The 25,740-nt window shown below is 38.6% G+C and overlaps 2 protein-coding genes and 1 pseudogene across 3 annotated transcripts; all 3 read right to left on the bottom strand.

Annotated features, from left to right (window-relative positions):
* Positions 1-103: 103 nt before the first annotated feature.
* Positions 104-20,829, bottom strand: MED6 (mediator complex subunit 6). Of its 2 annotated transcripts, XM_086319991.1 has the most exons (8): positions 20,790-20,829; positions 14,142-14,301; positions 12,975-13,066; positions 11,324-11,406; positions 10,917-11,025; positions 9,398-9,513; positions 969-996; positions 104-510 (listed from the first exon to the last, which is right to left on the bottom strand). In XM_086319991.1, the coding sequence occupies exons 1-8, from the start codon at positions 20,809-20,811 to the stop codon at positions 380-382; spliced, it is 741 nt and encodes a 246-aa protein (XP_086176117.1). In that variant the 5' UTR covers positions 20,812-20,829; the 3' UTR covers positions 104-379. The 2 variants fall into 2 exon arrangements, with proteins under 2 accessions (XP_086176117.1, XP_086176118.1); XM_086319992.1 differs by lacking the exon at positions 14,142-14,301.
* LOC147364085 (proteasome subunit alpha type-2 pseudogene) lies at positions 3,525-8,399 on the bottom strand (annotated as a pseudogene).
* Positions 15,464-15,936, bottom strand: LOC147364084 (HIG1 domain family member 1A, mitochondrial). Its single transcript, XM_086319993.1, has one exon. The coding sequence runs from the start codon at positions 15,859-15,861 to the stop codon at positions 15,580-15,582; it is 282 nt and encodes a 93-aa protein (XP_086176119.1). The 5' UTR covers positions 15,862-15,936; the 3' UTR covers positions 15,464-15,579.
* Positions 20,830-25,740: the final 4,911 nt, after the last annotated feature.

The following is a 25,740-nucleotide window of genomic DNA, read 5'->3' as shown; positions in this document are numbered from 1 at the left end:
AGAAAATCAGCTTAGTTACTACTTTAACAAAAATCCTTTGTGTCTGCAAAATGTACCTGGACATATTTCAGAGGGAAAATAGGGGGGGAAAGTCAAGATAAAGTAATTTATACAAATACCTTTATTTTGTTTTTAAACATATATAGCAGTAAACATGTGAGACAGGAAGCTGCTTAAGTCCAGAAGGGAAAAGGTTACAAAAGATACATTAAAAATATTTAGGTTGATAGCATGAGCATCCTTAACATCCTTTCTTAAAGAATAAGCACATTCTATACAAATGATTGTGACAAAGAATTTTAAAGTTCAAGAGCCTGTCACAGTAATGAGGTAAACCGTGGCCAAGAGGAGTCTTGCCAGCTTCTTTCTTCTCCAATACTCACTGGAGTCTCATTCGTTTTTCAGGTGGGCCTTTAGTGCCCACTGTCTGTTGCACATTCTTTGCGGTCTCCTTCTCCTCAGATTTTACAGTCTCTGGTAGAGGTTCTGCCTCTTTCTTTGTCTGATCCACTAGACATCAAAAGCAGATATTTTTTGGAGGGGATGGTGGGTGGAGGGATGAGACCAGTTTAGACAATGGTTAATGTGAATGGTTCAGACTCTCGAATTCACTTAAACTACTTATCCCAAGTTCTAGATTTAGCTGTTTCATCAGGCAGATGTTTAAGAATCAATTCATTTTACCTGGTAAGACCCAAAACCTGGTAATACAAGCAAATTATGATACAACCTCAAATCACCTCAGCTTTTCCACGCATCCTCAATACCTATTCATCCCACTCCAATTCATCTTTTAAATACTACTATAATTACCACAAAAACACCATCTTTTGGCAATTCAGCAAATCAAAACAAAGGTTAGGAGTAACAAATTACCATTAGAGAGTCTAAAAGGACAAAATGACAATTCATCTCACATGTTATAGTTATTATTTCAAGTTTAGTAAGAGTTATCAGATGAACCATACCTGGGACAGGCTTTTCTCCAGACTTTTGCTGTAAGTTTAAGAGTAGGGGAGGGAGGTGGAGGAAAAGGAGAAAAAAAACAGGGAAGGTTAGCAAAGCTTTCTTCTTCTTGACTTCATAATTTTCATTAAAATTATACCTGCATGCAAATTATATTATAAATTACTTGATGAAGAAGAACTACTATCCATGTACCATAAAAAGTAAACTTATTCTCTACTTCTTAACCCCCAGTTCCAAAAAGACACAAATGTAAAACTAGAACCAAAGAATCAAACATTTAAAAAAAAGAAAAACCTTGAACATCAATAAAGTCCTTTGTGTCTGCACTGAGGCTACAATTTTTTAAAAAGTAGCTAAGGAGAATCCAATGAGAGGGAATAATGGAGCTTTTCAAAACTCCATAGACTTACTTGCTTAGGGGAAACGAGCTATAAGTAAGCAGAATGAAATCTGGATGACTGATTTTTAAAGTTGGCAGGTATCAGAAGTAAAGAAAGAGGTATTTTTCTCTGAATATAAGACTTCTGTTGAGTGAGTACACTATTAGAAATCAAACTGCAGGAAAAAATGACGGGGGCACTAGGAGTCAGGAACAAGGTCAGATCCTTCATTCAGCACAGGAATTCTTAAACGTGAGTGGGCCCTGTCGTCTCTAGGATCTCTTTCCCAAGTTAAATGCTTTAAAACACTTTTCTCCTCCCCCGCTCCTTCTTCGTCCTTAAGGCTCACAACCTACCCTTCACCATCAGCCAAGGAAGGTGTCAACATCCCAAACTCTCTCCCTTCTGCTGCTGCTACTGCTAAGTCACTTCAGTCGTGTCCGACTCTATGCAACCCCATAGATGGCAGCCCACCAGGCTCCCCAGTCCCTGGGATTCTGCAGGCAAGAACACTGGAGTGGCTTGCCATTTCATGCAGACATACATACATGAAAAATACTTCTCTATACTTCCCTGTCATCTCAGAATAAAAGTGTTCTAATAGAACACTTAATGCCTCTATTTGTTTTCTGAATTTCCTTCTGAATTTACATGCCCTCCCTAAGCTTTCTTTTCTATTCCTACAACTAAAGGCTTCAAAATTTTCGGTTATCATATGCTCCAGAGTCATGCTACCCACTGCCTACCAACCCACTCCAACTACAAGTTCTGGGAACCACTACACTTAATAAGACCAAAACTGAGTTTTCCATTATTACCCACTGTACAGAAAAGGTTAACACAGAAGGCCTGAGGCTTTGATCCTTAAAAGGGCCAGCTTGGAAGGTTGGCCTTTGACTGGTATCTGGAAACTTGGATTTCAGGAGGGTTCCCACCATTGCCTAACTGATAACAGCAGTTAATTATGCCTAGACTGTATTTACAACGCTGTTTTTGCTTCCTTCAAAGAATGTGGTGGAATTTTGGTATGTGCTAGGCGCGGGGGTGCTAAGTCCCTTCAGTTGTGTCCAACTCTGTGCAACTCTATGAACTACAGTCTGCCAGGCTCCTCTGCCCATGGGATCCTCCAGGTATGAATACTGGAGTGGGTTGCCAGGCCCTTCTCCAGGGGATCTTCCCAACCCAGGGACTGAACCCACATCTCATGTCTCATGCATTCGCCAGGCAGGTTCTTTACCACTAGTGCCACCCGAGAAGCCTACATGTGTTAGGTAAAGGGCACCTGAAAAACCTCCCAAAACCTGGGCACCAAGTCTCTAACAGACTTCCTAGGGCAGAAACATCACAAACACGTTGATGCATTTTCACTGTTGAAACAAAAGAGTATATCCTGTATGACTCTTGGGTTATGGGTTTTAAATAGTGACTGAATACTGGACTATAGAGTTAACAATAAACTCCTTTGTGGAGCATATAAAGTTCTCCTAAATATGACTTTAATCCAATTTTTAAGTCTCATATTTCACCACTCTTCCCTTCATAAAACATATAAAAGTAATCAAACTTCAGAGTATTTTCTGGTTCTTTTTTTTTTTTTTTACAAGTACACTACAGTATAACTGATATGCAAAAACATGGCACATATTTGATATACACAACTTGGTGAGTCTGGACATACACATATACCTGTGATACCATCATCACAATCAAGGTAATAAACATATCCATCACCTCCAAGATTCCTCTTGCTGCTTTAGTTTGGAGTTCTGTGTGTTTGTGTGCATGCACGCTAAGAACACTCAACATGAGATCCACCCTCCTAGCAAGTTTTTAAATGCACAACACCGTAATGTCAACTATAAGCAGTATGCTATACAGCCTATCTCTACAACTTATTCATATTCATAGAGCTGTAACTACATCCTTTTTACAACTCCTTATTTTCCTCTTCCTTCATCCTCTGGCAATCACTATAATGTTTCTGCACCTGTAAGTCTGACTACTGAATATTCTGGATACCTCATATAAGTGAAATCATACAGTATTCATCCTTAGGTGACTGACTTATCTCACTTAGCACAATTATCTCCCAGGTTCATCCATGATACCACAAATAGTACAATTTCCTTTTTTTTCTAAGACTGAATAATATTTAACTGTATGTCTATCCCACAGTTTCTTTTTTGGAAGTTAATTTAAGAGTTTATTATGGTGTATAAGTCTCATTTTAAAAACATCAGTCCATCAAACCATGTAGAAATAAGTATGCAAAAAGTCTACAAAACAAAACATACTTTAAACATGTTTAAGTAGAGAAGTTATCTGAAATTCTGGATTTTCAGTCACTTAATTATTTGCATTATTATGCAATGGCAGCCAAATAATCCTTAACTTCAGTTGCGGAAAGCCTCCTAAATCCAGCTTCATTGCAGATTCCAACTTCTATATTATCTTCTGTCATATGCCCTTCAAAGCTTTCCTTTAGGGTTAATATGACTGTATGAATGGCATCTTCAAGTTCCAGATCTTCATTATATCTTTTCTCAAGGAAAGTTTTCCCATTCACATAGTTCTTTCCCATTGCTGTGGCTTTCCAGACAAAGTAAGCTCCAGATGGATCTGACTGAAATAAATATGGCCATCCTTCATTCCAACTACAGATAAGTAAAGAAACTCCAAATGGGCGAACACCATCTGACTGGGTGTATTCCATCATGGAAGCTACTCCCTGGACCAGCTGAGCTCTGGGAATGGGCTCTTGGTAAACGAGACAGCACTGTTGAGCTAGTTTTCAAGCTCTGTGCACAAGTACCCTGTAATCTGGGCCCATGCCACTATACACCAAACCTATATGCTTGGTGACTGGTTCCACTTTGTGGACACTTCGCTCATCATACAGAATGGATTTCTGTTTCTTCTCAGTTGCCAAGACCATGCCACTTGCAGCTTTAATTCCCACTGAAGGAGCTCCTCCAGCTACAGCAGCCAAAGCATATTCTATTTGGACAAGTTTACCAGACGGGCTGAATGTAGTCAGCAAAAAGCTGTAACCACGCTCTGCCACCTTTACCCGAAGACCTTATCCCAGTTTCTTTATCCATTCATCTGTTGATGGACATTATGGCTGCTTCCAGATTTTGGCTATTGTGAATAATGCTAAAATAGTCACAATAATTATAAATGTGGGAGTACACATAACTCAGATTTCAAACTATATTACAAAGCCACAGAAACCAAAACAGTATGGTACTGGAATAAAAACAGACACAGAGCAAGGGAACAAAACAGAGCCCAGAAATAAACCCATGTTTATATGGTCAATTTACACCACACACAATAATTAACTCAAATGGATTAAAGACTTGAATGTAAGACCTGAAATCATAAAACTCCCAAAAGAACAGACAGTAAGTTCCCTGACATCAGTCCTGGTGATGACTTTTTGGGTATGACACCAAAAGCAAACATAAACAAGTGGGACTATATACATCAAACCAAAGAGCTTCTGCACAGCAAAGTAAATCATCAACAAAATGAACAGGCAATCTACAAAATGGAAGGAAATAAGTGCAAATCTCATATCTGGTAAGAAGTTAATATCCAAAATATATAGACAACTTATACAAGTTAACAGCATAAAACAAACACTTCAGTTAAAAACTGGGCAGAGGACCTGAATAGGTATTTTTCCAAAAAAGATACACAGATGGCCAACAGATACATGAGAGGTGCTCAACATCACTAATCATCCAACACAGCACTGTAAAGCAATTACACTCCAATTAAAAAAAAAAAAAAAAGACAACTGGTGAGAATGTTAAAAAAAAAAAAAGGACGGGAGGAACACTTGTGCACTAGTGATGGAAATCTAGTGTAGCCACTATAGAAAACTGTATGGAGGTTCCCCTAAAAATTAATAACAGAACTACCATATGACCCAGCAATCCCATTTCTGTGTATATATTCAAATGGAGTGAATACAAGATCTTGAACAGTCACCTGCATTCCCACGTTCAATGAAGCACTATTCACAAAAGTTAAGATATAGAAAACAACCTATACATCTGTCAACAGAAAGGATAAAGATGTGATGTGTATGTGTATGTGTGTGAGAGACTTATGCGATACACACACACACTGGAATATTATTCAGCCATGAGAAAGGATATCCTCCCATTTGTGAAAAAATGGATGAACTGAAAGAGTATTATACTAAGTGTTGAATAAGTCAGACAGAGAAAGCCAAATATGGTATCATTTATATGTGGAATCTAAAATATTCAAACTCATAGAGAGAGGAGTGGTTCCCACCAGTGGTTGAGGGAGTGGGGGAAATGGGGAGATGCTGGTCAAAGGTAAAAGATGAAGTAAATTCTGGGAATCTAATGTGCAACTTGGTGATTACTGCTAGTATTACTGTAGTATATATTTGAAAGTTGCTAAGAGTAAGGAGATCAAACCAGTCAATCCTAAAGGAAATCAACTCTGAACATTCATTAGAAGGATGATGCTGAAGCTGAAGCTCCAAAACTTTGGCCACCTGATGTGAAGAGCCGACTCACTGGAAAAGACCCTGATGCAGCAAAAGACTGAAGGCAGGAAAAGAAGGGGACAACAGAGGATGAGACGGTTGGATGGCATCACTGATTCAATGGACAAGAGTTTGAACAAACTCCAGGAGACAGTAAAAGACAGGGAAGCCTGGAGTGCTGTAGTCCATGGGGTTGCAAAGAGTCAGACATGACTGAGTGACTGAACAAGAGAGTAAAACTTAAATGAACTCACCATAAAAAAGAAATAGTAATTATGTGACATAACAGAGGTATTAGCTAATGCTATGGTAGTAATCATTTTGCAATATATAAGTGTATCAAATCCACAAGTTGTACATGTTAAACTTACACAACATTGTATACCAGTTATATCTCAATAAAGCTGATAATAAAAAGTTTATCCCTGACTGTTTTTTGATGCTATTTTAAATGGAATTTTCTTGCTACTTTTACTGATAGTTTGTTGTTAGAATATAGACATGCAACTGATTTTTGGGTATTGATTTTATACCCTGAAACTTCACTGAATTCATGTATTGGTTCTAACAGTTTTTTAATGGAGCCATTAGGGTTTGCTATGCAAGCAAACAATTTTACTCCTTTCCTATCTGAATCCCTTTATTTTTTTGTTGGCTATTTCTCTAGCTAGGCCTTCTAATACTGTGTTGCATAGAAGTATGGAGAATGTAATCTTTGTCTTGTTTTTCATCCTAAGAGAAAACGCTTTGTTCTTCCCAACTGAATATGATAGCTGTAGGTCTGTTACAAATGGCTTTTATTATGTTGAGGTATGTTCCTTTCATACCTTTGTTTTTACCGTAACAGGATATTGAATTTTCCCAAATGCTTCTTCTGCATCTACTGAGATGATTATGGGATTTTTATTCTTCATCCTGATAATGTAGTGTATTATAATGATTGATTTTGGTTTGTTGAACCATCTCTGCATCCCAGGGATAAATCCCACTTGATCATGATATATGATCCTCTTAATGCGCTACTGTATTTAATTTGCTAGTATTTCATTGAGAATTTTTGCACGTATTTTTACTAGGAGTATTGGTCTGCAGTTTTCTTGTCTTGTAGTGTCTGTGTCTTTGGTATCAGAGCAATGCTGGCCTCATAAAATGAATCTGGAAATGTTTCCTTCTCTTCAGTTTTTTTGAAGAGTCTGAGAATGGTGTTAATTCTCTTTAAATGTTTGGCAGAATTCACCCATGAAGTCATCTCTTCCTGGACTTTTCTTTGTTGGGAGGTTTAAGATTACTGATTCAGTTCTCCTTACTCATTATTGGTCTGTTCGGATTGTCTATTTCTTAATGAGTCAGTCTTTGGTAGGTCATGTATCAAGGAATTTCTTATAGGTTAACCAATTTCTTGGCATATAAACTGTTTACAGTAGTCTCTTAAGATCATTTTATTTCCATGGCTTCAGCAGTAATGTCTCAAATTTTACTTGAGTCTTTTTTGTTAAGTCTAGCTAAAATTTAGTCAATTTTATCTTTTGAAAACACCAGCTGTTAGTTCCTTTGCCTTGTTGTTGTTTGCTTGTTTTTTAAATTGAAGTATAGTTGATTTAAAATGTTGTGTTAGTTTCTGGTGTACCATTGATTCTTTTCTATTATTTTTCTAGTCTCTATCAGTAGAAGTTAAACAACACACTCCTGAACAACCAATAGGCCAAAGAAGGAATAAAAAAGGAGAATCAGAAATTATATGGAGAGAAAGGAAATTGAAAACATAACATATCAGAATTTACAGGACAGCAAAAGAAGTACTATGAGGAAAGTTTACAGTGATAAAACCCTTCATTAAAAAGAAGGAAATATCTTGAAAAATATAACTTTCCACCTCAGGAAATTAGCAAAAGAACAAACAAGGGATTTTCTTGGTTTCTGAGTATATTTTCATCAATAATTTTTCATGTTTTTTGTTTTGCATTTTCCATTTCCCTTTTCTAAATCAGCACTGCCCCCCCCCAAAAAAAATGTGAGCCACAAATTCAACTATATATGTCATTTTAAATTTTCTAGTAGTCACATTTTCAGAAACAGATGAACTTTAATATTTTTAACCAAATGTATTTCAAATAGTATTCTAGACATATAACCAATATTTTTAAACTAGATATTTTATACATACTTTTATGTACTAAGTCCTTGAACCCAGTATGTCTTCCACACATATCACAACTCACTATGGACTAGGCGTGTTTCAAATGCACAACAGCCACATGTGCTGAGGGTCTACTGTACTGTGTAGGTCTAGAGGTTCTGCCTCCACCATTCCTAGTATATGCTATGTACTCAGAGAATGAATGGTCAGCCACACCTAATCTCTTACACTCTGTAGTCACGACTCAGTATCTTACATACAGCTGTAATTCACTGATTTATTTATTCAACACACATTGTTTCATCTTCAAGTCCAATTCATGAGATTTCTCTAGACTGACTTTTCTGAATTCCAACTGGGCCTCTGCTGCCTTCAGTACCATATCACCATTCCAACAGCACATTTCATCCAGTAGAGTCAAAGAAGGGGGAACGGGAGGTCTGTTCTAAAATCATCTCAGGGTGTGAAAACTCTCAATCAGAAACTACCCTTGAAAATCTCTTAAATAGGCCCTCAACAAGAAAAACAGTATCTATGACCTTAAGTCTAAGTATCTAAGTTGTATCCAACTCTTGCGACCCCATGGACTGTAGCCCACCAGGCTCCTCTGTCCATGGGATTCTCCAGGCAAGAATACTGGAGTGGGTTGCCATTTCCTTCACCAGGGGATCTTCCTGACCTGGGATTGAACCTAGGTCTCCTGCATTGCAAGCCAATTCTTTACCAACCAAGCTATGAGGGAACCCCATCTATGACCTTGTGTGTATACAATCCTGTAAAGACAAATAAGAGCTGAGACAAATCATGAGAATAACATGTTCACATATTCCATTTCACACCTACTTCTCTGCCAAAGCTCATTCAGTAGACCTGCTATTGCTGTTGGAATACCCAAAATGACATAATAAAATTCATTTTAATTTCAACACCAGAACGACATAAGCCTATTTATTTTTACTCCTGCCTCCTCCATTTGTTATGCAAAACCCTCCACATCAAATGTGCTATTGTGTTACAAAAGTTTAAACTATTCTATCATTTAACGACTTAAATATCCACTATATTCAGGCTAGAAGGTAGCATACAGCATGACAGCATGAGTTCCAAATTCTAGTTTTGTTACCAACACTTTCAGCAACCTTCTGAATATATTATCTATAAGCAGGCCTCACAGTCTGTGAGGATTCCATAAGGAATTAAACTTCAGAGCACAGAATAGTATTAATTAGATTCCCTTTACCTGTTTTTTCCATTAAGTCCTTGAAAAACTTTCAATTCAGAGTTTTTATGTTTAGATCACATCTGAAACAGTTTTTACTTAAAAATTAAAATGTCAGGAAAAAGTGTTGAATCAAAATTAACCACATGTATTCTCATTACCTGCACAAATTTGGGTGGAAATTTTTGTCTAAGATCTAGGAGCAAAGCATCCACACGCTGTCTCTGGAAAATAGAACTTGGTTCTTCTTTCCTTTTGACTTTAGGTTTGACTTTATCTATTAAAATATGAAGTCCAAATCAAAACACTAATTACTTTGGTGCCTTATATTTCACAAATCTTTGTCTGCCACAAATATATTCAAATTTCATTTTTTTTAATGGCTGCTATTCCAAAGGCAATCCCCCCAAATACATTAAACATAGCATAAGGACAGAAGCATTCAAACTCCCTCTCTGAAATGAGGTTAAAATTCTAACATTTAAAAAGCTGACATATCTTTTAAAGATACTTCAGTTTTAGCATGGATAGACACTGTTCTTATGTTTTCATAATAATTATGAAATAAATAATTATGAAAAACTTTAAGGCTACATTTTCCATAATTATCTAACACATTCTGATTATGTCTGAAACTATCTTATGTTTACTTTAAGTGTATTAAATTTGTTTTTCCCACAAAACCTAATAGGCACAAATGGAAAATGTAATTTTCATAAACTTAAGTTACCATACTCAATTATGAAGACTATAATCCACTAAAAATCAGGACAAACCAGACAACAAAAGATCATGAAGAGAAAAAAGAACTTACAAGAGAAATTCTGAAATTAATCACATGTGGGCGTTTCCCTGGGAGGGGAATATGCTGTGGGTTGTTTCTAAAGGAAGCGTTCCAGTTAAGTTTTACTTCAAATACTTCATTAGGGGAAAGAGCTCGTGGGAGAAGTTTATTCAACTCATGCAAACTTTCCTAAGTCAAATGTTGTCGCCAGCACCTACTATCAAGAATAAATACAACCACATCTCAAAGACCCTTTATTCCACGGGTCTGAATTTTATTTCAAGGCTACCTTTTCCATAGTAATTCATCCTAAGTTGCTATTTCTCTAAAGAGAAATGCAGAATATAGGTATACTGCTGTAGATATGTTTCTAGAAGTATTTTTATTGGCAAAATATGGTACAGAACAAGTAGTGGATTAGCAGCTATGGAAACTAGACACCTGGCATCACAACAAGTGGTCATATGGAAAAATCAGAAACAGACTAGTAATGGAGATATGGCTTTAAGAGCATCTCCCCTAGTTCAAAGACTCAGATTTAGGTTCCGGGCTTCAAGATGACTCAAGAGTTAAGAAAGAAGGAAATATCATCATTACTCTTTCCTCATCACGATTTCCCGTATGTTTTCTAAATATTTTAAAACCTTGAATCAACTTATCAATGACGTCACTTACCAAAGAGATTAAAATTTATACCTGCTGTTGCTATGGGAATGCTATGACTACCACATCTAGTTGCAAGAAACCTAGCTCTGACAATGTTATCATCCTATGAAATTTTCCTATTAGAGGTAAAACACACCAAGAAATCACTGATAGCCATTTTTCAAAAGAAAAACAGCTTCATCCTCCGAGTAACAAAAAGTGTTTTAGGAGGGTCCAGGTGTCCCACCTACCTTGCTCTTCGTGATCTTTGAAGTGCCACCAATACCCTTTGGAAGGGTGATATCGACAGTATGACATAGCTTCATCAAAAGCTGACTGAATGCCATGCACTGCAGTAAGCTGATAAAGGGAAAACCAATTTTGAACTTTTCATCAGTCATCCATAATTTACAAAGTAACTACACAGTATTACATGTGCAAAGACAGTAATTCTTCTGTTTTTCAGAACCTGAATCACTATGTATCTGGGGCTGTGGTATATACTTTGAACATGGAGCTGGCCCACAGGAAGCAATGCTTAAGACATTCTAATGGTCAACACTTTATTCCAAGGGAGAGGAGTTCCTGTTTAATTCTTGGAAGAAGGTAGTTCAGCCAGAAGTTTTCTGTAATGTTTAAAGAATGTAAAGACACTTACCACTCTAGAGTTTATAACTGACCCCAAGTCTGGTGCCTGATAGATCACTCCAGCAATAATATAGTAATCAGCCAGTGGGATAACTAAAGCAGTGGGAGAAACAAACGTTTATTAATACAGCTATGCACACAAACTGCTAAATACACTTCCTTAAGAACTAAAGTTTGACGTTTTCCCATTTTAAAGCTTAAGGTGGGATTTGCCAATTCCTGTTTTTGTAAATAAAGTTATATAGAAAAATCACCACACCCCTTCATTTGCATCATTATCTAAGGCTGCTACAGCACTAGTGGAGTAGTCTCAGAGACCATGAGGCCCACAAAGCCTAAATACTTAGTCTTTGTGATGTGGACCATCACAGAAGTGTGCTAACTTTTGCTCTAGGAGCAGTGCTTCTTAAACTTACTGATCATCTGAATCATCTGAGTATCTTGTTAAAATTAGACTCTGAGTAGAAACGACAATGCATTGCTAACAAATTCCTAAGTGATCCAATGCTGCTGTCAGTCAACCACACTTTGGGGAATAAGACCTTAGAGCACGAGGATGAAGGTATCAGACGCACTCAACTTGGTTCTGTGCTCCAGTCCAAGGTTCTAAGGAATAAAACAGCTGCTAGTGAGGCTGGTGTCATCGTGGGTCACTTCTGTACCTGGAATCCTTCTATCATGGAAACTGTGTCCCTGGGGAGGGACTCTGATCTTTGATTTTGAAAGTTAGTTTGGATTCTCGACTCTGGAACCACAACTTCATTAGCAAAGTCATTCTCTGGAATCAACACCAGGGTGAAGGTTGTTCCCAAATGTCTTGAAGAGAATATGTGATTTAGGAGATGTAGCTGATCATCTCTGGAATGAGTGATAGCTCTTTGATTCAAAATCAAGTCTGAATTCTATACTCTCCATACGATTTCTAAAGCAAGTTTTTATTTGGTAACATAACCCAAAGATCAGAGAAGGCAATGGCACCCCACTCCAGCACTCTTGCCTGGAAAATCCCATGGACGGAGGAGCCTGGTGGGCCACAGTCCATGGGGTCGATAAGAGTCGGACACGACTGAGCGACTTCACTTTCACTTTCATGCATTGGAGAAGGAAATGGCAACCCACTCCAGTGTTCTTGCCTGGAGAATCCCAGGGACGGGGGAGCCTGGTGTGCTGCCGTCTATGGGGTCGCACAGAGTCGGACACGACTGAAGCGACTTAGCAGCAGCAGCAGCAGCAACCCAAAGAAGACTTTTGGTTCAATGTGTGGATGACGGTTTTCAACTGATCTTTTATGAATCTGGTGCAACTGCATCTACCAGGAATTAAACATGATTTCCTTCTGAGAGACTAGAATTTTGACAGGCATGTAGAGCATGTAGAGGATGTCTACATGATCAGCCCTCAATAAAAAGTCTGGACTTAAGAGTCTCTAAGGGTCTTCCCTGAGCAGACATCTTATGCATGTGGGGGTGCATTTCACTACTGGAGGGAGGGTGGACTTGGTGTGGCCCCTCACAGAAGGGAAAGCATGGGAAGCCTATACATGGATTCCTATAGATCCCTAAAACAGAACCCAATCCAAAAACATAAGAACATACAGCTCAGGAATCAATATATCATGGTATTTTAAGAAGAAAATAATACCTGAAGTTTACACATTTTACCTTGAGTAGGGGACTGCCGCTGTTGCTTCCGAATGATAAAAAGAATGGGTTCTTGAGCGTGTAAAAGGATGTATTCCACCCCAACCATCTGACTGAAAACAGGAGACAAAAATTCAGAGATCTATGAATGCCCTACAAACAATTCTGCAGAACATTCAATTATATAAAAGCAGAGCAACATTGTAAATAGGATAAAACTGCCTATGTGTGATATTAAAAACTGGCTGTTCAATAAAACTGGCTATTTTTCCCAGGTAGGTGGAGCACAGATAAAGTAAGATTTGGTTTTTAAACAACAATAAAATTTCTCTATAAAAATTCATGATGAACTTGTGTTAAGAGTATTTTCAGTCATGAAAGTACACTGAACTTACATTTCAAAAAAGGCAACTAAAATACCCACGATGCATCTTGACCAAAGAGATCTACAAATATATATAAAATATTAAAATATACATGAACACTATATCTGTCCTAATTATATATCTCTACTATATATTCTACCCAACCAGAAAACATCAAACCTTATCCTCACCTCCAACAAATTTTCTTCTGACATACTATATTTAAAAGCAACATCAAGATGCTTCAGTAAATGTACATATTTACCTCACAACGAAAGCTATTTAAAATACAAGAAATTTAATTACCTGGAATCCACGCTCCCCATGTTTAGCTGACAGATGAAAAACTCTATTACCCAGTTGTTTCAGAAACTTTTGTATCAGTAATAAATTCTTAATTATTTAGCATCTGAAGTCTGAAGAATCTTGCTTTGTATTTGTATGGCTAAAATTTTACTTGTCATACAAAAAAAAAATGTTCTATAAACGGCACTATGGATTAAGACATTAAATTAGATGTAGAGGAGATAATAAATACAGTTACCTGGTTAAGCACAACAGAGCTGCATTGTTAAAATAAATGACATCTACATCTAAACTTCATACTGCATTTTAAATGGACTATAATATAGGAAGTTATAAAGAAAAGACTTCCTAGGTTACAAGTGACTACTAATAATTCTTTTGCATGTCAAACTTGTACAAACAAAACTCCGGTTCTTCCAAAACTTCTACTCTGTACTTCATGATCCACAGCTGGGAAGAAATATTCATTACAAAATCTGTAGCTGGCAAAGATGCTACCTTCTTACTAATAACTTACTTTAAGTGCTCTAAAGTTAGCCTCTGCATTTTGACCACTTCGTTATTACATGTCCTGTCATAAAAAGGATTACTTCTTTCTGAAAAATAATCCAGGACACTTCCACTGTTCAAAATAGGGATCCAGGAACTGTCAACCCAAGAGATTCCCAGCAGATTATCTTTAAAAAATAGAAACAAAATGATAAAGGATGAGAAAAGAGAAAAAAATCCAATCCAACAAACATTTATTATGCATATAACATAGGAGGCACTATGAATATAAGAATGTCATGGATCCTAAACTATATACCCTCACAGTCTAACAGAAGTGATAAGTATGCAAGAAAACAATGATAACACAACATTAAGAACTATAATAAAGATGTGAATAAATATATTATGGGAGCACAGTGTAGCGAGCAGAATACCTCACCTGAGGAAGAGAAATGACTTTTCCTGGGGTGAGGAGAAGGTGGGTTTTAGCAGGTGAGTTTTTGTGTGTGTGTGTGTGTTCATTTACTTTAATAACACTACATTTACCATGTTATCACCATGGAATGTAAATTCAGGTTAGACGAGAATTCACAAGTACAACAAAGCATTCTGTGATATACCAAAGTTTGTATAATGTCTGACCAAACCAGCTTGCTCATCAATGACTTCCATTGTAGGGATTTTATTTAGTTGATGATACTTTTGGAGAAAATAAACATACTGCACACATTTAAAAAGTGTTTTTCATTTACCTTTGCATTAGCACTTAAAATACATGTTTCAAAATAATTTAAAATTATTCTAATATAACAGCAGCAAAATATAATTCTGCAATTACTAAAGAGCTAAAAGGATCCACAAGTTAAGTTACTCTCATGTTTATGATTCTAAAATAAATACTACTTCAAAGTGGCTCTGTTACCAGCTTTTTAGTTTTGGTTTAAAAACACACACAGACTTGCAGGGAGGTTTATAATGTTGTATTCCATGCACTGTTCTGAAAGGGTTCCTCAAGAGCCAACCAGCCCTTAAAACAGTACTCAGTCCACAAGGCCGTCAGAAAGTTACATTAACTGGGGTAAATAGGATTCCTACATTACATCAAAAGCATACGATATTCTGCAGCAACTGGGAGCATTTTCAGGATTGGCATGTTGTCTTCTTTAGAACTAATTTCAACAGAAGAGTTTAAGAAGGTGGACAGGTACCACTATCAAGTGTATTTAAAAGTGACATGTTTCTTTTGTGCTGGTCTGACTCCCCTGAATGACCTAGCCAGTGAACTAGTCACCAGTAACTTGGTCACCAGGCAAATCAAGCCTGCAAGAAAGGAAGCCAATTTTCAAATTACCATGTTCTTGTCTGACCCAAACAATTTATTTTCAGCATAAATATATAACCTCAATATGAGATGTCTAACTAAAGCAAGCACCACCAAGACGACCAAGACAGCATCTCCTCTTCTAAGGTTTAGGTTTCCCCCAGAATTCTTGATACAGGGAATAGCCCATACCAAGAGTCATTGCTCCCACAACAAAGCCTTGGGCTGCCACACGCATGTGGATCAGGTGAACAGACATTTTAGTATGTCCCCTGCTCTTCAATCTATATAATCCATATGCAACAATTGCTGCAAAACCTGCCATTCCAATGGGGACAAATGGTGCCTCTCTAGCTTTTCGGATAAGTTTAGATCCCTGATCTTCATCATATGAAGAAAGAGAAATATCTGTGTCGCTTGACATAGTGATTGAAGACTCTTCAGACAACTTCAAGACGTTTCAGGTTCCTACCGTATTCTCAGCAGGTGAGTTTTAACACGATATGTTAAAGAATAGATAGAGGCTCACCATGGAGAAAAGAGAAGCAAAGCCAATTCCAAGCAGAGAGAATGTAAATACAAAGGTAGGGAAATATAAAAATACATTATTAAAGGTTTAGGTGAAGAAATTTTAAGACTTGAAATCTAGAGAAGTCTTTATTGGAAATCCTGAGTTTTTATAATGCTGGCAACTAATTCAAAAATTTTCAAACAATACTCATGTCAAAGAAAACACATCCACTGTCACTAGTCTGAGATCTTCCAGTTAAAGAGACAGAAATAAGTTAGGAAGCTATTATTATAGATGAGATAATAATGATGTAAAGGGGGCAAATGAAAAGTTGAATGCCCTTAATTACAGCCATACAATGTCATATTTTAAAGAATTAAACCTTCAATTTTTCAAAATGGAAAAAGAAAAAGACAGACATGGAAAGTAGGGCTAGACAGCTTTAACTGAGCTTTTACTGGTTAACAGCTACAATGTTTCCTAACACCGACAGTACCAAGTCCCACTAGGTGTTAAGTCATGGATGTCAAACTGCCTATATAATACTGGTTGAAGGAGGTAGAACTGAAAACTTCAATCTCTTCTAAACTGTATTTCTGGCATCTATAAAGAAATCAGACCTAATTCAAGGTGACAAGCAATTTAGAGGAAAATGAATCAAATTGAAAAAGCAATTACACAAAGGTAAAACATGCTGTGTACATTATAAAGTAAAGGAAGAATAGATGAAGCATGTTAATGACCAAATAATCAGTAGAAATCACTGAGATAGCCCATATAAATGGACCATGCCATAAACAAATATTTAACAGGCCAGGAAAAAACATTTTCAGAAAAAGAAAGGTTTTCCAGTGAAAAACAACTAAAGATAATCATTATTTTCAGCTTTAAACACTACAGTTACTAAAGTTGTTTTCCTTAAACTTTCTCACACTTTTCTTTTTTATTTACTTAGGTACAATTATACAAAAGCATCTGCAGAAGAACAATTTGAGGTTGGTTTCTCCTTTACATAGTAACTATGTCTATATGGTGTTATAAGTTATCACAAACCATTATAGTATCACAGATCATTTCAGCATAGGCAGAAAAATAATCTGCAGAAGCAAATAAATGTATAATTATAGATTCTTCCTATCCACAATTATGGAGTGTTAATAGATATGGGCATGAGGCGATGAGGACCTAGTGGAAGGCAATGGCAATATACAGCAAGATAAAAACAAAAGAAACATTTCTAGGAGGGAAAATAGACAATTTTCTGAATGACCAATTATAAAGTCAGCGAGCTTGCTGCTGCTGCTGCTTCGAAGCCGCTTCAGTCGTGTTCGACTCTGTGCGACCCCATAGAGGGCAGCCCACCAGGCTTCCCTGGGATTCTCCAGGCAAGCACACTGGAGTGGGTTGCCATTTCCTTCTTCAATGCATGAAAGTGAAAAGTGAAAGTGAAGTCTCTCAGTCATGTCCGACTCTTAGCAACCCCATGGACTGCAGCCCACCAGGCTCCTCCGTCCACGGGATTTTCCAGGCAAGAGTAGTGGAGTGGGGTGCTATTGCCTTCTCCGGTCAGCGAGCTTAGGAACCAGTAAATGATTTATGAAGGTGTAATGAATTCAGCTTGAATACACTGAGTTTACATATGGAATCAGACTCTCAGAATTAGGAAAAATTACAAATGTCATCTGATCCAAGTGACTGTTCAGTTAATTCTCTCTACAATTTTCTTCACCTGGCTGTTTCTTGATCAGCAATTTTATGTCATATTTTCCTCATTTAGTAAACTAGTCAAAGATAAAAAGTAAGGTGAGTATGACCTGGAAATAAATACAGAGAACAGTATTTTCCACTTTTGAACACTAACAGTACAGACACTAACTACTTTACCCAATAACTCAAGATTGGTACTATTATTAATATTAGTTTACAAAAGAAAAACCTGAAATACAGCAAGGTTAACTCGTCAAGGTCACAGAACCACTAAATGGTAGACTTGAGATTTGAAACCAGGCAGCTCAGCTCCAGAACCCACACACCTCTACACTTGGCGGCCTCAAAATCAAAATACTGAGTCAGGAGAATTTCTGAGAGAAGTCAGGGCTGATACCACAGATTTTGAGACCACTAGTAGAACAACAAGTGCTGTCCTGTAGAAGAGGTAGTCTAATCAAATTCATTTCCTCTTCTCCACTCCTTTTGCCAGTATCACATCTAATCTTCCAAGTGTCACTTGGACAGCAGCCTCCTTAAGGGGCTTCCTGTCTCCAGATCTTCTCTCAATCCTATTCAGCCTTAAAAATGCCACTTATACGTTTAAAAAAAAAAAAAAAGATTGATTTTATTATTTTTGGCTCTGCTGGGTCTCTGCTGCTGTGAGCGGGCTTTAGAGCAGGGGCTATGTTTGCTGCGGTGCATAGGCTTCTCACTACAGTGGCTTCTTTGTTGCAAAGCACGCTAGCCCACTAGCTGTGGCCCATGGGCTTAGTTAGTTGCCCCATGGCATGTGGAATTTTCCCAGACCAGAGATCAAACCTGTATCCCCTGGACTGGCAGGCAAATCATTAACCACTCGACCACCGGGGAAGCCCAACTTGTACATTTTTGAGTGAGAGCTGCATAATACGTCATGATATTCTATGCAAAATTTAATTACGTCACTTCTTATTTAAAGAACAGCAGTGCACCTACAGTCTAAAAGAACAAGGTCCAAATTCTTTAACATGGCATTTCACAATCTAGCTCCACTATTCCTACTTTACTGCCCACAATTCACCATCACACAGCTGAATGGCACAAGGAAAAAGCAGTGACAACTATAGGACTTCAGGCGAGTTAACCTCCCCATGCCTTACTTTTCTCATCTATAAAACAAGGATTATTATGTATGTAAAAGGTTTAGTACATTATAAAAATCCAGTGTCAATTTGATGATGATGGTGGTAGTGCTGATAGTCAATTTCATTTAAGATTAATATGACTGACCTTATTTCTGGCTTAACCAAGGCTAGCCTAGTTTGGGCCTCTTTTTTCTTTTTTTTCTAGTTTATACACTTTTTTGGAAAAAATAGAAACCTCTTTCTCAAAAGGGTATAGGTTTACCAGAAAATTCAAAGGGTCAAGTTAGATTAAACTCATTTCAAATGTTACTAATTTCTACAAAGTCTTTCTCCAGTTTGCAAGGGAGAAATAATGGTTTCTTTCTCTATGTTCTCATAGCAGTTTCTATATACTTCAATTATTAATAACCCACAAATACAAATGTGTTCCTATTAAATGATGACTTTTTAAGAAACTGGGGCTGTGGGTTACTAATCAAAACTAGCACAGGATCTGACTGGTAAGAGTTAGAAAAAGTTTATTAATTCATGATTAAGGGCTAAAGGTAAGTTACTCTACTGGTCATAAATTTACACATACTCCAGTATCCAAAGATGTTCGTTTACAAAATAGTTAACTGGGTGGTGTGTGGCTGTAAAATAGAATACCTTAGCTCTCCCACATAGAAACTACCTAAGACCACAGCCCAGTAAAGAGAAAACACTACCAAAACAAGCAGACTCCAACTACTACTTACCATCTCCACTGTTACCACCCTAGTCTGAGCTATCCCCAAATCCCCATTCATTACAAAAATGGCCTTCTAACTAGCCTCCCTAATTTCACCATTGCTCTCCTACACTGTTCTCAGCAGCCAAGGTGATCATAAGAAAAAGTAAGTTACATTATGTTCATCCTCTTTGGTCTGAACCCTCCAGTGGTTCTCCGTTTTTACTCAGAGGAAAAGCCAAAGACCTTACAACAGCCTACAATTCCTATATGACCACATCACCAATTCTCTCTGACCTCCTCTACTTCAGGCCTCCTCACTCACCCGGCTTCAGCCATACTGGCATCCTTGCTGTTCTGACACACCAGACACATTCCCACCTTAAGAGTCTCTGCAATGGCCTTAACAAATCTAAATAAAAAGTGAAAGTCGCTCAGTCGTGTCCGACTCTTTGCGACCCCATGGACTATACAGTCCATGGAATTCTCCCGGCCAGAATAATGGAGTGGGTGGGTAGCCTTTCCCTTCTCCAGGGGATCTTCCCAACCCAGGGATTGAACCAGTTCTCCCGCTTGGCAGGTGGATTCTTTACCAGCTGAGCCACAGGGAAGTCTAAAGTTACGAAGACTAAAGTCTGATAGACTTTTTATTTTTTATTCAATTGCAAGCGAGAGCGTGTTAACATGGCCCTAACAAAGCTCTCTGACTACAAGCGAGTAATGAAATTAGGTACTTGATATTCTCACTTATAATGAAAGAAAAACATATAGTAAGCATTATTCAGAAATGCTGAAGATCACTAGACATTTTGACAATATATAAGTGACAATATATTTGCAATGCATGTGCCAGACTCCAATTTGGTCAATAAAGAAAAAGGAATATCAAACGTCAGGATTAAGGCGGCCCCCAGGCCAAGTTCCAAGGATGAACCAAACCCTGTCGGCGGCTCATTACCCCACCCGCTTCTCTATCCAAAGGCCGTTCCTTCACCCGGATAGAGAGCCCCAGCCAATACTGATGGAGAGATATGTATGTAGAACAACACCGCAGCTATCAGGGCTCAAAGCCCAGGGCTTCTTCCAACCCTCTTCGTTTTAACGTTTCTAAGACTCCTGAAGGACTGCGAAAATCTAGGCGGTTTCCCGCCAGATTAGAGCTTCGAGTCGTTCAGAAAAAAACAATCACAAGAGCTTGGCAGACATCATAAAGGAACCAGAATTTTGCCCTCAAGAGCTATAAATCCCTAAACCAGGCCCCAGACAATCAGAAAACAAAGGATGATAACACAGGTTACCTCGGATATCCACCGCCGCCATAACTCCGAAAGCGTTCTCAGGCCCTTCTTCCGGCGCAGAGAAAACGTCACAACTCAGAGACGAAAGAGGCTGCAGAGCGAGCGGAAGAACTTTGAGGAGGAACCAAAAGAGGGCGAGGCGAACAGAAGAGAGGGTGGAGCGGCGACGGGGAGAGGGCGGGACTCAGACCGAGTGGGCGGGGCTAGGAGGCGGAGTGGGGAGGGGAGGAGGGGATGGGAGAGGCTTGCTGGAAAGAGCTGCTGCTCCTGCTGGATCGCTTCAGTCGTGTCCGACTCTCTGCGACCCCATAGACGGCAGCCCACCAGGCTCCCCCGTCCCTGGGATTCTCCAGGCAAGAGTACTGGAGTGGGGTTCCATTTCCTTGTCCAATGCATGAAAGTGAAAAGTGAAGGTGAAGTCGCTCAGTCGTGTTCGACTCTTAGCGACCCCATGGACTCCAGCCTACCAGGCTCTTCCGTCCGTGGGATTTTCCAGGCAAGAGTACTGGAGTGGGTTGACATTTCCTTCTCCATGCTGGAAAGAGAGAGCAGATTCAAAGAAAGGAGAGGTAGAAGCAGGAGATGCTATCGGGTTAAAAGTTTGAAGACTTTGAGAAAAAAGGGACTGAGCAGAGGCCTGCCCAACGCCCATCTCTGAGGGATTCGAAAATTCCACCTTGATCTGTGATCGTTTTAAAAAGACAAATTCTGATTGTGCAGAATTGGGGGTGGTAACATTTTTAATTTTAAAAACGGTTGCTGGCGTATTCAGTGAACTGCTCAGTTTAGGAGCCACTGTACTGTTGTTAGTCGCTCAGTCGTGTTGGTTTCTTTGCGACCCCGTGGACTGTAGCTTGCCAGGATCCTCTGTCAATGGGGATTCTCCAGGCAAGAATACTGGAGTGGGTTGCCACGCCCTCTTCCGGATCTTCCCAACCCGGGGATCGAACCCAGGTCTCCCACATTGCAGTCAGATTCTTTACCGTCTGAGCCACCAGGGAAGCCCAAGGATATTGTAGTGGGTAGCCTATCCCTTCTTCAGGGGATTTTTCCCACCCAGGGATCAAACCAGGATCTCCTGCGTTGAAAGTGGATCCTTTACCATCTGAGCTACCGCGGAAGCCCTTAGGGGCCACTGACCATTCTATTTTTCACCCCACCTCAAGTGTGGGGATCCGACAGGACTAAGCAGGAGGAATTTGACAGCTATTAGATTTATGTAACTAAGCCCATTAAGAGTCTAAACCTATTACATACCTTTGAGACAAAATTTTCACAAGACAAGGCTTCCAGCACAAAACATTAACAAGAAAGGGAATACCCTGGGTCCCTGAGTAAAGACTTAGTGTCCAAATTCCGGGTAATCTGGGCTAAATAGCAAGATGCCTTAGAGGGACAGTTCTGGAATGGGGGAGCTATAGGAAGTCTTAGAAAGATTTGCAAGCTCCAGTGTGTCTCCATAAAAGCAAAATGTTGAGGATATTTGCAAGCAAGACACAGATCCCAAGAAGAGAACCCCAAAATCTGAAGAAGCCCTTTTGTATGGGGATGAAGTGTTAGTGCCTATATCTTCTCCAGAATTTAGGTAGTGTGAAGGTTCCCCCAGAATTTAAGCACAGAACAGTGGTAGGGGGTGGGGGGTATGGAGGGGGTGGGGGGCAGAACGGCCATGAATTTACTGGAATTTTCTATGTTATAGACTGGGAATTCAAAACTTTTAACTCTAAGTGACATAAAAATATATGGCTTTGTTTAACTCCAGTTTTTGAACTTGGATTTTATGCTTGAGATGGTATGTATACGTGTCCCAACAAAAGTATGCACACACACAGAGCAGAGTTTTGTTTTCAAAGGAGGAAGGCCTGGTGGGGCCTGGTTGAGGAGGCATTCCAAAATAGGGGTTATCACATCCAATAAACAGAACTGTGAAACATCAAGCTTTCTGTTTTGTTTGTTATGCTTTCTTGTACTTTTATTAGGAGAAAATAACAGAACACAGATCCTTAGGTAATAAAACATATGGTAAGCATAGTAAGCCAGACCTGGGAGCTCAGCCTTTATCTTGTAGGCAGTGGGAGAAGTGTAATTGTGATTCCATTTTATCAATTTGAAGATTATCCAAAGAACATGAGTTGGAGGCATTTATAAGACTAAGAACAGGGAGTTGGTTTAGGAAACTATGGCAAACAAATGATGTCTACAGGCATACAAAGGCAGTGGTAGCCGAGGGAAGAAAAAGGATGACAAGTATTTAGGAGATAAAATCAAAAGGTAATTAGTGACTAATAGATGAGTCTGATGAAGGAGAGGCAGGAAATAAAAAATTATTCCCAGGATATTGCTTTATAAGACTAAGTGCTCCTGGAGCAGGAAATGGCAACCCATTTCAATATTCTTGCCTGGGAAATCCCATGGACAGAGGAGCCTGGCAGGCTGGACTCCTGGCAGCTGGAATCAAGATTGCTGGGAGAAATATCGGTAACCTCAGATATGCAGATGACACCATCCTAATAGCAGAAAGCAAAGAGGAGCTATCTTTCACCTTGATGAAGGTGAAAGAGGAGAGGGAAAAAGCTGACTTAAAACTCAACATTAAAAAACAAAGATCATGGCATCCAGTCTCATCACTTGATGGCAAATAGGTAGGGAAAAAATGGGGAAGGTGACAGATTTTATTTTCTTGGGCTCCAAAATCACTGTGGACAGTGACTGTAGCCATAAAATTAAAAGACGCTTGCTCCTTGGAAGAAAAGCTATGATAAACCTAGACAGCGTATTAAAAAGCAGAGACATTACCTTGCTGACAAAGGTTCATGTAGTCAAAGCTATGTTTTTTCCAGTAGTCATGTATAGATGTGAGAGTTGGATCATAAAGAAGGCTGAGCACTGAAGAATTGATGCTTTTGAACTGTGGTGTTGGAGAAGATTCTTGAGAGTCCCTTGGACTGCAAAGAGATCAAACCAGTCAATACTAAAGGAAATCAAATCCCTAATATTCATCAGAAGGACTCATGCTGAAGCTGAAGCTCCAATACTTTGGCTACCTGATGTGAAGAACTGACTCATTGGAAAGGACCCTGATGCTTGGAAAGATTGAAGGCAGGAGGAGAAGGGAACAACAGAGGATGAGATGGTTGGATGGCATCACCATCTCGATGGATATGAGTTTGAGCATGCTCTGGGAGTAAGTGACGGACAGGGAAGCTTGGCATGCTTTAGTCCATGGGGTTGCAAAGAGTCAGACACGACTGAGCAACTGAACTGAACTTAACTGACACAAATCTGGAGTATCTATTGCTTCATGGACAAACCGCTCAGAGAAACAATTTGCCTTCTCAGTATTCATTCATCTAATCATTTTTATTTACCTGTCTGTTGTGGGTGAGTATCAAATGGCCTGTGAACCAATATTGTCATACAAATTGGAAAGTGATGTAATAGATGTTACTATTACAGACTTACAGAAGACAAATCAACTGTAAAGCTGCTGGTGAGCAGTGGAATAATGGGGAAATCATTCTAAGCTGAAGATGTTTAAGGTTGTATTTTTAGATGATAAAACATAGTTGTACACATGTCTATGCTCAAAGATGATACAAATAATTCATAATTTGTGATGCAAATTTTATTATCCTTCTTTCCAGAAAACTCTATCTACATATAAGAGTTTGTCAGATATTAAAAGCTAGATTAGATATCACAATGAAGGACTGACTTCCCTGGCAGTCCAGTGGTTAAGAATCTGCCTGCCAAGGCAGGGAACATGGATTCGATTCCTGGTCCAGGAACTAAGATCCCAAGGAGAGAAGCGACCACAATGAGAAGCCAGTGCATTGCACCTAAAGAGTAGCCCTTGCTCTCTGCAACTAGAGAAAGCCCTCATGCAGCAACAAAGACCCAACACAAGCCATTCCAAAAAAAAATTTAGAAATCACAGTGGTATTTGTAGCATTTTGATATAGAATGAAAATAAATTTAATTTTGATGTATAGTTAAAATTGAAATAAGTCAAATTTGAAATTAAAAACAAGTTCAAAGTGGTATATAAAAATCACAGTTGTGTGTATAAATTCAGTAAAAATATTTTTTTCCATACAGACATAATGAACATAAGTAGAAAGAGTTTTACTAAGGTGGACTCTTTGAACTATTTGGTTATGTTAATATTGCTTATTATTAATGCAAAGCATTAAAAATACCTGACTGGACTCTAAGAACCTCCAAAATACAAAAGCTTGATCCTGGCTCAAAAGTTCCTGATGGAATTACAGTTAAAAATATCATTATCACATGGCACATGGCAGTTCAATACCGTTTGTTCAACCATACTCCATGAGATACAACTGGAATAAATGCCAAGGAAAAAAGGAACTACAGTTGGTAACGACTGTTACCTTGGTCATTTGTTTCACCCAAATTAATATAATTCTACATATAAAAGGTGGCTAAGTTAAAACATAAAAGTTAGAACACAATTGAGTTGGAGAAAATGTCAGCAAAAATAAAATAATAGTCCATATTTACATATTAAGTACTTACAACATGCCGGGCACAATGCTAAGCCCTTTAAAAAGATGACTGCATTTAATCGTCCCAACAGCCTCATATGGTTTAAGGGTTTCCCTCATAGCTCAGTCGGTAAAGAATTTGCCTGCAATGCAGGATACCCAGGTTCAATCCCTGGGTCAGGAAGATCCTCTGAAGAAGGAAATGGCAATCTGCTCCAGTATTCTCATCTGGAGAATCCCATGGACAGAGAATCCCAGCTCACAGAACCAGAAAGTAGAATGGTGGTTGTCAGGAGCTAAGGAAAATGGGGGCAAAATTGCTCAAGGGTATAAACTTTCAATTATAAGATGAATAACTCTGGGGACTCTCACAGTGATTATAGTTAAGTAATACTGTACTGTATACTTGCAACTTGTTATGAGAGTAGATCTTGTCTTCTCAT

This window comes from Bos grunniens, chromosome 10, assembly GCF_055505025.1.
Source record: "Bos grunniens cultivar Pamir isolate PY7600 chromosome 10, Bosgru_T2T1.0, whole genome shotgun sequence".
Classification (NCBI taxonomy): Eukaryota; Metazoa; Chordata; class Mammalia; order Artiodactyla; family Bovidae; genus Bos; species Bos grunniens.
This window is presented reverse-complemented; position numbering and strand designations above follow the sequence as displayed.

Excerpts from the sequence above, each read along its gene's own strand:
- MED6 (XM_086319991.1), bottom strand. The coding sequence starts at position 20,811 with ATGGCGGCGGTGGATATCCGAG. Across the intron at positions 13,067-14,141 it reads CTAACTTTAGAGCACTTAAA|TCAGATGGTTGGGGTGGAAT; the intron begins GTAAGTTATTAG and ends TCCTGTTTTCAG. Across the intron at positions 11,407-12,974 it reads GCGGCAGTCCCCTACTCAAG|TTATCCCACTGGCTGATTAC; the intron begins GTAAAATGTGTA and ends CCACTGCTTTAG.
- LOC147364084 (XM_086319993.1), bottom strand. The coding sequence starts at position 15,861 with ATGTCAAGCGACACAGATATTTCTCTTTCTTCATATGATGAAGATCAG.